Source organism: Salmo salar, chromosome ssa21, assembly GCF_905237065.1.
Source record: "Salmo salar chromosome ssa21, Ssal_v3.1, whole genome shotgun sequence".
NCBI lineage: Eukaryota > Metazoa > Chordata > Actinopteri > Salmoniformes > Salmonidae > Salmo > Salmo salar.
Genome location: NC_059462.1, coordinates 17,073,268 through 17,085,572, shown reverse-complemented (window position 1 = coordinate 17,085,572; position 12,305 = coordinate 17,073,268). Strand labels below are relative to the sequence as shown.

The following is a 12,305-nucleotide window of genomic DNA, read 5'->3' as shown; positions in this document are numbered from 1 at the left end:
AAGAATGTGACCCTCTCAAATGACAGCTATTGGTGGTGGCTCAGAACATATGGTGTCAGGGAACAACAATACTGTTCCCCATTACAGTACTTGAAGCAGCAAGTCAGTGTTGCAATTATTTTGACCTAATTTTAAAGTGGACAGAAATAATGGTGTTACCTAACTAGCCGCTTACCCTCTATTCGAAGACTCAGGACATTGGATACCCCAGAGTTTAAGGGAAACGAACACAAGAATGAATCGTCTACTTTTGGTTTGTCATCTCTTTATCATTCTAGCAGGTAAGCCGTATTCTAAACATGTGACTGATAAAATTATTTTTCCATTTCTGTTCTTCTGTCGGTTATAACTTACCTTCTCCAGGATATTTTAGGTGATAGTCTATCCTAAACCAATATTTGCATATTTTACAAATCTAGCCCATTAATCATGAGATATCAACATCATTTGATAATTTCACATTGATTCTTGGTAATGCTTTATCCATTTGTTAACTATAAGACTTCAAATCTTAAATGAGGTATATTCTAGCTAAGCTAGTGCCTGTTGGAAATGTTGGAATTTTTTTGTAAGCATCCAGCATTAGGCTCTCTTGATTGACAGGGGTGTGTGCACTTAGTTTTTTGACCTCCATCTATTTGTGCTTGACTTAATGAGTCAATTGTTTCATATAGCATATTATATTTCCAGACAATTTTACTGTTTTCAATGTCTCAAAACGTCATTCATGCTTTCATAGTATGTTCTTGCACAAACCAGGCTTGGTTTCAAGGTCAAGCGGAAAATGAAATGGGATACCGCTCTGGCATGGGTCAAATATGTAACGTAAATAGCAGATGTCGAGTCTGAAACACTATCGGTATTGACTGAGCTCTCATCTCTATCACCTCCAGCATCCCACGATGATAGTATACCACTGGTATATAACAGTGTATGAAATAAGTAGTTAGTCAGGAAGGAAGGAAGGAAGGAAGGAAGGAAGGAAGGAAGGAAGGAAGGAAGGAAGGAAGGAAGGAAGGAAGGCAGGCAGGAAGGAAGGAAGGAAGGAATGAAGGAAGGCAGGCCGGCAGGCAGCCAGGAAGGAATGAAGGAAGGGAACTAAGGAAGGGAGGGAGGAATGGAGGGAGGGGAGGAAGATGGGAAGCCACTTAGTACATTTAATACTACTGTATTTGCACATACATTAACCACTACTTATCAGTCTGCTGGTGCTGTAAACCCACAATCTCTCAATCTCTGCCATGTGAGCCACACAACAAGCTGTCTCTGTGTTTCTTGTAGGCTCTGCCTGGAGCTCTGATGATGAAACCCGTCTGGTGAAAACCCTGTTCACTGGCTACAACAAGGTGGTGCGTCCTGTCGCTCACTTCAAGGACCCAGTGGTGGTTACAGTTGGTCTGCAGCTCATTCAACTCATCAGTGTGGTAAGAAAAACGTCACACCATCCCATATCAACCAATATTTATCATGCAATTCACATCACTGTCAACACTATGTAGCTGACTGTAACTTCTGTCAGTCGAAGACTTGGTTCTATTTGCCTTACTTATTTTGACTATGGGGGCATTTGAGCCAGCATTGCTTTGTGCTTAGGTATAGTACAGTTGTCATTTTCTCAAGCTAACGAGGGATCAGTTACGTCAGGTGGCAAAAATGCTGGAGGTTGAAATAGCTAAGGAGTTGAACAAGTTAGATGTTGCAGTGCTGTTAAGGGAACAGTGGAGTGAGTTATTGCCACAAGTTCTGGTGGATAGCAGTCAGGGGGAAGAATATTTGTTGGAAATAGTGAGGCTAGAACAGGAAATGGCAGTTGACTGAAGGGCTGCATACAGGGGAGGAAGTTTGTCTTGCCAGTCAGTGAAACGGTCTTGTCACTAAACCAGGTTCCCCCAGTGATCAGAGTGATAAGCTAGTCTCCCCAAGTGATCAGGTTTGGGTAAGCCAAATGAAAAGGCAGTTGTCTCAGGGGGCGGAGTCTTTCCAGGAGGGTTTTGAGGTATCGTTTGTGAAGCTAATCGGGATCAGAAGGGTGCTGATGGCAAACCAGAGAGGGAGGATGATGATGTGTGTGGGGACGTAGAGGAAACATTATTTGCCAAAATAGACTGTGGCTCCCAGTAAATGGTTCTTCCTAGTGAGGAAGTTGATTATTGTGTCTCTAGCTGAGACCTTCTGAGTAGAGATATGTGATATAGTGTACCCTCTGCAATTTGAGGATGAGGTTAATTCAGGTGTCAATTTAGGACAATGTTCTATGTTGAGTTGATGGACAATGAACAACTAGGTTCTCCTTGTGGACTGAGTAATTATTTGGTTCCCCCAAGTGATCTGTTGGATTCAGAGGTTGACAGTGACTCTTTGTTTCCATTAGCTGATGCGTTCTTTCCCAGAGTAGAGGAGGTTGTGTCACATCTGCTCCTGCAACGCCCTCTACTGCTCATCCTGTGTCTCCTTGACCTGCCGCCACTCCCCCAGTACTCTCTCCCTCTCTCTCTCTCTGTGTGTGTGTGTGTGTGTGTGTGTGTGTGTGTGTGTGTGTGTGTGTGTGTGTGTGTGTGTGTGTGTGTGTGTGTGTGTGTGTGTGTGTGTGTGTGTGGGTGGGTGGAGACAGGTGTGCTGGAGTCAGAGCAGATCCCCACCAGCTGCAACCTGTTCCATAATCACGACCTCTAAAAATACTCAGCCCTGCCACTTCCACGCTGCCAGATCATAATCTCTGCTCAGTCAGTCTACGTTTCTAGCCGTTTGTTACTAGTCAGATCCTGTTATTCTGTTTTCCTTGCCTAATGCTGTTTTCCTCTCCGCTACAGTTTTGCCAGCTCTGACTCTGGTCTCTGTCTCCAGTCCCACGTCTCATCATGCTGCTACTCTGTCCTGGATTCCCCACTCTATTACTCCCTTTGATTCACCTCCGGACCTGCTTACCCTGTCTCAACCCCTCTCGCTCCAGCCTCAGCCTCTGCACCTGGTTTCCAGCAACCTGCCCAAGCTTCCCCTGACCTGCACTCCATCTTCCCCCTGTGTGTGAATAAATACCTTGGTTACTTCATCCCAGTCTCCTCATCTGAGTCTGCTCTTGGGTTCCCCTGTTCCTCTCCGCGTAACAGTACAAGCTGACCAAAGAGATAAACCCAGCGGACTCTGCTACTCTCCACCAAACTCTCGTCAGCCAAGGCACCCTGCTCAAGCAACATGACCAAGCCCTGAAGACCCTTCTGGAGCACATCAATGAGTTTTCACAGAGCCTGTCTGACCGACAGGGCCGACCCTTGTTCCAACTCCAGAGCGTTACGCTGGCAACCTCGGAGCTTGCAGAGCCTTTTTGGTACAATGTTCACTAGTATTTGAGCAACAGCCCTACTCTTATGCTAGCGAATGGGCCAAGATTTCCTTTCTGATTGGCTGCCTCCGTGGAGCAGCGCTTTCCTGGGCCACGGCGGTGTGGGTTTGACAGTTCCCCATCTGCTTCTTCTACTCCAGATTCACGGAGGAGATGAAGAAAATCTTTGACCACCCGGTCTGCAATAAGGATGCTGCTAAATGACTCCTGTCCCTCTGTTAAGGCCCCCATAGTGTTGCTGAGATGGCATCTGAGTTTCGCACCCTCGCAGGCAGAGAGTGGCTGGAATGAGGAGGCACTTCAGGGAGCATTCCGGAACGCGCTCACTGAGACCTCTGCTTCAGTGCGTTGTCCTCCTTCTCCGACTGCATCCCATCCCCAGGCTCGTCCAGATCCTGAACCCATGCAGCTCTGCCGGGCCCATCTCTCTCCAGAGAAGAGACAATGACGAATCGGAGCTAGGCGCTAGGCGCTGCCTATACTGTGGCAAGGTTAGTCACTTTGTCTCCACTTGTTCCCTGTGTCCAGCAAAAGAGGGAGCTCGGCAGTAGTGGGGGATATAGTGTTAGCCAAATCGCCTGCCCATCTTCCCCCAGACCCCTGCTTGAAGGCAACCTTGTGTGGCAGAGCCAGGCTTTTCCTTTGTCTGCTCTCATCGATTCGGGCGCCGACGAGAACTTCCTGGACCGAGATTTCGTTACCCAGTTGGGCCTGGATACTGTCCCACTCGATTCACCCCTTGATACTAACACTCTCAATGGACAGCTCCTTGTCCATGTCTGTGAGAGAACCGTCCCTGGCATCCTGCGTCTCTCTCTGGAAATCACCAGAAAAATATACGTTTCCACACAATCGACTGTCCTTACTCTCCCCTGGTTCTGGGTCATTCATAGTTAAAGCTACACAACCCACAGATTGACTGGACCGCTGGAAAGGTAACCACTTGGAGTTAATTTTGTCACTCTAATTCTTTACATTCTGCTCTTACCCCTGCCTTGTCTGTGCCCCAGTTCATTCCAGAACCTCCGGACCTGTCATCAGTTCCTCCTGAGTATCACGATCTAACTCCTGTGTTCAGCAAGCACCACGCCCTGTCACTGCCGCCTCATCGGCCGTACGACTGCACCATTGACCTCCAGCCTGGAGCTCCTCTCCCCAGTAGCCAGTTGTTTAACCTCTCTCGTCCCGAGCAAGAGGCTATGGAGAGGTACCTCCAGGATTCTCTGGCTGCCCGCTCTGACTCTGGTCCCTGTCTCCAGTCCCACGTCTAGTCATCCTGCTACTCTGTCCTGGATTCCCCACTCTACTACTCCCTTGGATTCCCTTTCGGACCTGCTTACCCTGTCTCAACACCTCTCGCCTCAGCCTCCACACCTGGTTTCCAGCAACCCGCCCAAGCTTCCCCTGACCTGCACTCCATCTTCCACCTGTTTCAATAAATACCTTGGTTACTTCATCCCAGTCTCCTCGTCTGAGTCTGCTCTTGGGTTCCCCTGTACCTCTCTTCGTAACAGATTGTGGTGCCTCTGCCGGCTGACCATGGGGTTGTTTGTCAGGGGTCGATGTTACTGACACTTTCGTTTACTAAGCTGTGGGAGAGAGGAGATTCTTCCCATTCACGTTGTGAATTTAGTGAGGATCCGGTCTGAGATTTGCAGGGTGATATGGCTGTGTCTTGTAATGAGAATCAGGAACTTGAAGAAGTGAGTTTGGTGGAAAAGCTAGATCTACCGGTTTTGTCACTTCCTGTTAAAGAGCAGTTGAAAGTTCCTGCAGCATGTAGGCCTAGTGTCTCAGGTTAAATTGTAGGAATGTGAGGAGGCTAACGGTTCCCCTCCAGCATGGGAGCAAAGAGGTGTTGGGGAACGTGAATGGTGTTCCTAGTGAGTTTGCTGAAGTTGTGGTCAATGTTCACTTGTCCCTGGTGGTGGGTGCTCTAAGTCTCATATCAGATGGAGCTCGGTGCTTGTGATCATGGGCCTAGGGAATGGAACTGGTCTCTCTGTTTAGATCTATAGGGGTTACAGGTTGTCCCTTGGTTTGGTCAAGTCAGACTTTTGGCAGGAAGAAATTAGCTGAGTGCAGACAAGTGAATTTGATGGTTTTGGTTCGTCTGGTTTTCTAGAATGGCATTATCTCAGGGGTAAGGTTTTCTGGAGCCAAGTTTCATAGTTTTGCAGCTCTGGTGTTTATAGTGTACATAGTTTGGTCTCTTCAGTTAAATACGTTTTATTGAAAAGAGGGTGGGAAAGTATACAAGTTTAGGAAAATTCAGGAAAATAGATAATAGTGACTGTGAGGTTTTTTCTTTACTTTTCTTGATGGGGGAGGTGTTATGCAGTAGGTAGTTTAGTGCTAACACACAGTTAGGCACACTCTACCAGGAGGCACTTTATTTGGTCACCATCTGAAACTGACCAAGATGTCAAGAAGGAGAGGTCTCCTGTGTACATGCATTGCATATGCTGATTTATCACTTAGATGCACATCTTAAATCAGGTTACAGAATAGTTAACTAGGCCTAAGACCCCTAGACTTAGCGAGTGCAACAATATCTGTAGGCTAATTATTGGTTTCGTAACAGTAGAAACTAAAATCAATTCCCTTTCTCTACAGGATGAGGTCAACCAGATTGTCAACAGCAATGTTCGACTGAAACAGGTTTGTTACTGCCGTTTCCTGTATCTACATTGCAATATACAGTAAATATTTTGTAAGAATAATTACAAGGAAAATCTAAGTATGGGTAATTATCATAAATTTCACCATAATTCTGAAGATAGTGTAAAATCCTTATAAGCCGTTGAATTATGTTCATTTTCACTAAACTGTAATGAAACATTCTCTGAACAAATCCCCATTGAAATGATCCCTCTCCGAATCAGACTTCAAGTCAGGAACTTCAAAATAATCTATCTGATATTTTCTGTTCATGCTCTTTGTACTGTCATTTTCCAGCAATGGAAGGATGTGAACTTGCAATGGAATCCTGAGGATTATGGTGGAATCAAAAAGATAAGAGTGCCTTCCACTGACATTTGGCGTCCTGACCTTGTTCTCTATAACAAGTAAGAATCAGGCCATATTTGCATCAAATGTCTTTCTTTTTACCATTCTCTCACTGATACTTTCCTTGATAAAAGGCCACCAGACAGACCGACTGTGTATGATTATGTTTTCAAACCACATTACTTTTCCCTCTCTTTTCCCTCTGTGCCGAGTGGGTGAGAGCTCAGATTGCATCAGGCTAAATCTGGCTTCTATATCACAGGTTCCACCCACACCATATGCTGTGTCTGACACACTGCTGTTTCTCCCTGACAACCAGCTCCTATGCCACAGCAACCTGTACCAGTCTCAGCTCTGGTTGGTTGGCCTGCGATGGCAGGGCCATGCCAAGCCCCAGGCAGTGATGCCCCTCTGCGTTAACATTATTTCCTGTGTTGATGCCTGTGTTTGTGTGTGCCCACAGTGCTGACGGTGACTTTGCCATCGTTCACGAGACGAAAGTGCTGCTGGAGCACACTGGCATGATCACGTGGAACCCCCCTGCCATCTTCAAGAGTTACTGTGAGATCATCGTGCTGCACTTCCCCTTCGACCTGCAGAACTGCAGCATGAAGCTTGGTACCTGGACCTATGATGGCAACTTGGTTGTCGTCAATCCCGTAATAATCACCCTTTTGACATTTTTCTCGATTGATCCCCTGTGTAACTCCTGTGTTACCCATACACATACAGTCCATTACTGATTTAACACATGATTCTAAAAGCATTACATAATACCACCAGTCCTGAAAAATACCAATTAGGTTGATCCCTTCCTGGTTCTGTTGCGTCTTCATGACATCTTTATTACCCGTCTCCACCAGGACAGTGACCGTCCTGACCTGAGTAACTTCATGGAGAGTGGAGAGTGGGTGATGAAGGATTACCGCAGCTGGAAACACTGGGTGTACTATGCCTGCTGCCCAGACACGCCCTACCTGGACATCACCTACCACTTCCTGATGCTGCGGCTGCCCCTCTACTTCATCGTCAACGTCATCATCCCCTGTATGCTCTTCTCCTTTCTCACTGGCCTCGTCTTCTATCTGCCCACTGACTCTGGTTAGTATAACATCCCTTCAATCATTTCAGTTCTAAATCCCTTCTATTGGTTGAAGATCAACTGAAATATATTTTGTCTCCCAATTTACGCATCATAGCTTCAAAGTTAATAGCTTATGTAGTGGTTGTGTAGAACTGTACCTGCATTGGCTGGTACCTACAGCTACATGCTTGTCCTTCTACAGATGTAGGATCTTAATCTAACCACTCTTTTGTTACTGAGAATTTTCCTGCACCACAGGAAATGCAGATGAGCCTCGTGATTTACATAAATTCACTGAAAACCTGGACTAACACGCTGTTATATTAACAGTACTGCACTTATCATGTAGCTTTCTTTTGTCCAGCTAATAGCCTAACCACCAATCAAGCAACATTATGAACTAAACATTCAAATCCTGTTGCTGCAGGATTATTTTGCTACGACAATACTGGTCAAATTAAGATCCTACACTTGTATCTGTCTCTGGGCCTCAGAAGTTACGGGTAGCTACATTAGCTGTACCAGTGCTGTGTCTCAGCTAGCATTTGGCCCTGTTGCCAGTGTGGAGGCCTACCTCATTACCCAGAGACCTTGTGTGCTGGCATGTCTGTGAACAGACCTTTCCTTTAATGTATAATGCATCACTGGCTGCCTAGCTCTGATATGGCTGCTGCTACAGTATGATGCTATGGAGGAGCTGTGGTGTCAAATGGAAGTATTTCAGATTCACCGATTTCACTGAACTGCAACACTAAGTTAACAAACAACACATAGTTCACATTCTAGAATCTGTGTGAATGAGGTCTGGGTGTGAATGTGCTCAACTGAAAATAACACATACTTGAAATTCTATTGTCTGTGTGCCTGTGTGTATGTTTGCTTACGTGAGGTTGTTTGTGTATAGGCCTATGTGTATGGAAAGCTAAATGGGACAAAATAAATCACAAATTCCTTTGCTCTATCTTGCTTTTTGCTGTGGTAGGGCAATATTGTTCAAGCACCAATTCACAGAGCCTCAGCTTTGAGTTCTTTTTATAAGCAGAATTCCTGCCCAAGTTTCAAGTTTTAATGTCAAAAGTACAGTGAAATACCTTTCTTGACAGCTCTAAACCCAACAATGCAGTAATCAATATCAATGTAGCACTAAAAAGAACATAACGTAGAACAAAAACACATAATAAGAATACCAAGAGAAAGTAATAAGCTGTGTACAGGGTCAGTTCCAATACCATATTTACAATGTGCAGGGATACTGGAGTGATGGAGGTAGATATGTATAGGGGTAAGGTGACTAGGCAGCATGATCTTTCAGCCCTCCGTTTAGTGGAGGGCTGAAAGGGAGGTCGGAAGAGCTCAATTGGATCAGAGGCTACTTCTCCCTGTGGTCAGAATGAGTTGGTGTCCTAAAGGGTGTGATGGCACTGACTGCCAGAGGAACAATGTCACTGTAACCCTCTAACATTATGACCCTCCTGTGTCTCTCTGAGTCAGTGTTGATTCATCACTGTGAATTATGGCACTGTGTGTCTCTCTCTCTCGCTATCAGTCTTTTTCTCTCTGATCAATTATCACAATGATCACTTTAAACCCTCTTGTAATTAATTAAGAGATTGGGGACCAACCAGAGTGGGGATGAGGTGAAGGCAAGTCTTGAGACCAAATTACCATCAAACCAGCTCACTTTGACGAGATATTGATTGATTTGTTTAATTCAATTGTTAAGGGTGTCACAGCTGAGTTGAGCTGGAGCATTGGTATAACTGTAATATTTGTTTAAGCCCAGTTATTAACTGCTCTCACAGTGTTTAACGTTGAATCCATTGTTATGAATCTCAGTGGCCTCCCTACGAGCACATGTTCAGTCTCTGTCACGAGCCTCGCTTTTCCACTGAACTGCTCAAATCTGTCTGCGTGCCGTAGGACTGACAGATTATGAAATGTATGACGTGTGATAACGGCAGATCATTTGCATGATTGCAAACTTCAATTGCGCCTTTCTCCACAGATGAATTCTTCAGTATGCGTCTGCTTTTTGTTGACCTGGTTGTTGTGACCGTGTTTGTCCTCAGGTGAGAAGATGACTCTGAGTATCTCTGTCCTGCTGTCTCTGACTGTGTTCCTGCTGGTCATCGTGGAGCTCATCCCCTCCACCTCCAGTGCTGTGCCGCTCATCGGGAAGTACATGCTCTTCACAATGGTCTTCGTCATTGCCTCCATTATCATCACTGTCATTGTCATCAACACCCACCACCGCTCCCCCAGCACTCACACCATGTCCCCCTGGGTTCGCAAGGTGGGCAAAGCTGGCACATTTCTACCAATGATTTTCTTTTTTTTTTATCTAAAAATAATTTAGTTAAGAACTTTTTATAGCATAGTGCTTTACTTACAGGGCTCCCAAGTGGTGTAGCGGTCTAAGGCACTGCATCTCAGTGCAAGAGGCGTCACTACAGTCCCTGGTTTGAATCCAGGCTGTATCACATCCAGCTGTGATTGGGAGTCCCATAGGGTGGCGCACAATTGTCCCAGCATTGTCCGGGTTAGGCCGTCATTGTAAATAAGAATTTGTTCTTAACTGACTTGCCTAGTTAAATAAAGGTTAAATAAAAAAATACTTGGATTGTAAATGACATGGCATAGGATGACTTGTGCACTCTGGTTTGTGAATGTTGTGAGTGTGTGACAGTTTAGAAATGTATGTATTTTTTATATGTATTAACAAATTGTTCATGAAATAACATGACAGATAGTGCGGTATCAGTGGAGAACAGCTCATAATAATAGCCGGAACGGCGCACATGGAATGGCATCAAACACCTGGAAACCATGTGTTTAGTGTATTTGATACCATTCCACTGATTCCACTCCAGTCATTACCACGAGCCCATTCTCCCCAATTAAGGTGCCACCACCCTCCTGTGAGTGATTTAAAGTCTACTTAATAGTAGAGGTCTCAACATTCTTTTTGCCCCTGTTAATGTCTTGCCCAGTACTGCCATCTAGCGACAGAATATAGATGATTGCACTTGTTTACTATATTACTGCTTTTTAAGCCTACCTTTGTGATTCAGGAGCTAGAAAGTATCTGAATTCATATGTTCATCAATTAGCCTTGTATCTCTTTGTATGCATTTTACCAGTCTATTTATTATTACCTGTTGTATTCGGCGCATGCGACTAATAACATTTGATTAATTCATTCCTTTCATATTTTTTGCTTCCTAGATTTTCATTGACACAATTCCCAACCTCATGTTCTTCTCAACAATGAAGCGTCCCGCAAAGGAGAGACTGGATAAAAACATCTATGGTGCTGACTTTGACATCTCAGACATCTCAGGCAAGCCCACCCCTACTGCAGTCACCTACCAGTCCCCCATGACCAAGAACCCAGATGTACGCAGTGCTATTGAGGGGGTTAAATACATTGCTGAGACCATGAAATCTGATGAGGAGTCCAACAGTGTAAGACTATGGAATTCATCGCCGTCCTTCTCACAGTTTTTTCCTTAAAGGTCTCAGTTTGAGTGTTTCTAAATGCTTTCCTCTTTTCCCAGGCTGCTGAAGAGTGGAAGTTTGTAGCCATGGTGCTGGATCACATTCTGCTGTGTGTGTTCATGGCGGTGTGTATCATTGGCACCCTAGGAGTGTTCGCAGGCCGTCTCATTGAGCTGAGCATGACACCTTAGAGGTCTGCGGGGTGTCCTGAGTAGGTCCAGATGTTTTTATTGACCTTATGACCTGACCAGGTAACACGCTGGCCCCTAGTGACTCTTGGCCCTATGACCTTAAAGTCACATATTGCTGTATGAGGACTGTGTTTTTGACCCTCATACATTCATTATTATTGGGTGGTTTGCAATTACTTCAGATCGCTGGGTGCATGCATGTTTATCCATATTTTCACTCGTGTATTATAGAACAGTTGATCAACATTGACCATTCTAATCAAGTTTTTGTAATCAGAATATTTGTTGTCTTTACTCAATGTTTTGTTATATATTTTCATTCATCTTTAATACAGTATTTAAATAAAATTGATAGGCCTACTTGACACTGGTTGTCTATTTTCCATGTCTTTTTTTAACCAGGTAGGCCAGTTGAGAACAAGTTCTCATTTACAACCGCAACCTGGCCAAGATAAAGCAAAGCAGTGCGACACAAACAACAACAGAGTTACACATGGAATAAACAAACGTACAGTCAACAACACAATAGAAAAAAATCTATATACAGTCTGTGCAAATGAAGCAAGATTAGGGAGGTAAGGCAATAAATAGGCCGTAGTGGCAAAGTAATTACAATTTAGCAATTAAACACTGGAGTGATAGATGAATGTGCAAGTAGAGATACTGGGGTGCAAAGGAGCAAAAAAATAAAATAAATAACAATACGGGGATGAGGTAGTTGGATGGACTATTTACAGATGGGCTGTGTACAGGTGCAGTGATCTGTAAGCTGCTCTGACAGCTGGTGCTTAAAGCTAGTGAGGGAGATACGAGTCTCCAGCTTCAGTGATTTTTGCAATTCGTTCCAGTCATTGGCAGCAGAGAACTGGAAGGAAAGGCGGCCAAAGAGGAATAGGCTTTGGGGGTGACCAGTGAAATATACCTGCTGGAGCGCGTGCTACGGGTGGGTGCTGCTACGGTGACCAGTGAGCTGAGATAAGGTAGGGCTTTACCTAGCAAAGACTTATAGATGACCTGGAGCCAATGGGTTTGGCGACGAATATGAAGCGAGGGCCAGCCAACGAGAGCATAGAGGTCGCAGTGGTGGGTAGTATATAGGGCTTTGGTGACAAAACAGGTGGCACTGTGATAGACTGCATCAAATTTGCTGAGTAGAGTGTTGGAGGCTATTTTATAAATGACA

The 12,305-nt window shown here is 44.8% G+C and overlaps 1 protein-coding gene across 1 annotated transcript; it reads left to right on the top strand.

Annotated features, from left to right (window-relative positions):
• Positions 1–11,487, top strand: LOC106581751 (acetylcholine receptor subunit alpha). Its single transcript, XM_014164015.2, has 9 exons — positions 1–281; positions 1,282–1,424; positions 5,957–6,001; positions 6,299–6,408; positions 6,813–7,008; positions 7,213–7,450; positions 9,503–9,726; positions 10,659–10,898; positions 10,991–11,487. The coding sequence occupies exons 1-9, from the start codon at positions 236–238 to the stop codon at positions 11,120–11,122; spliced, it is 1,374 nt and encodes a 457-aa protein (XP_014019490.1). The 5' UTR covers positions 1–235; the 3' UTR covers positions 11,123–11,487.
• The last annotated feature ends 818 nt before the right edge of the window (positions 11,488–12,305 follow it).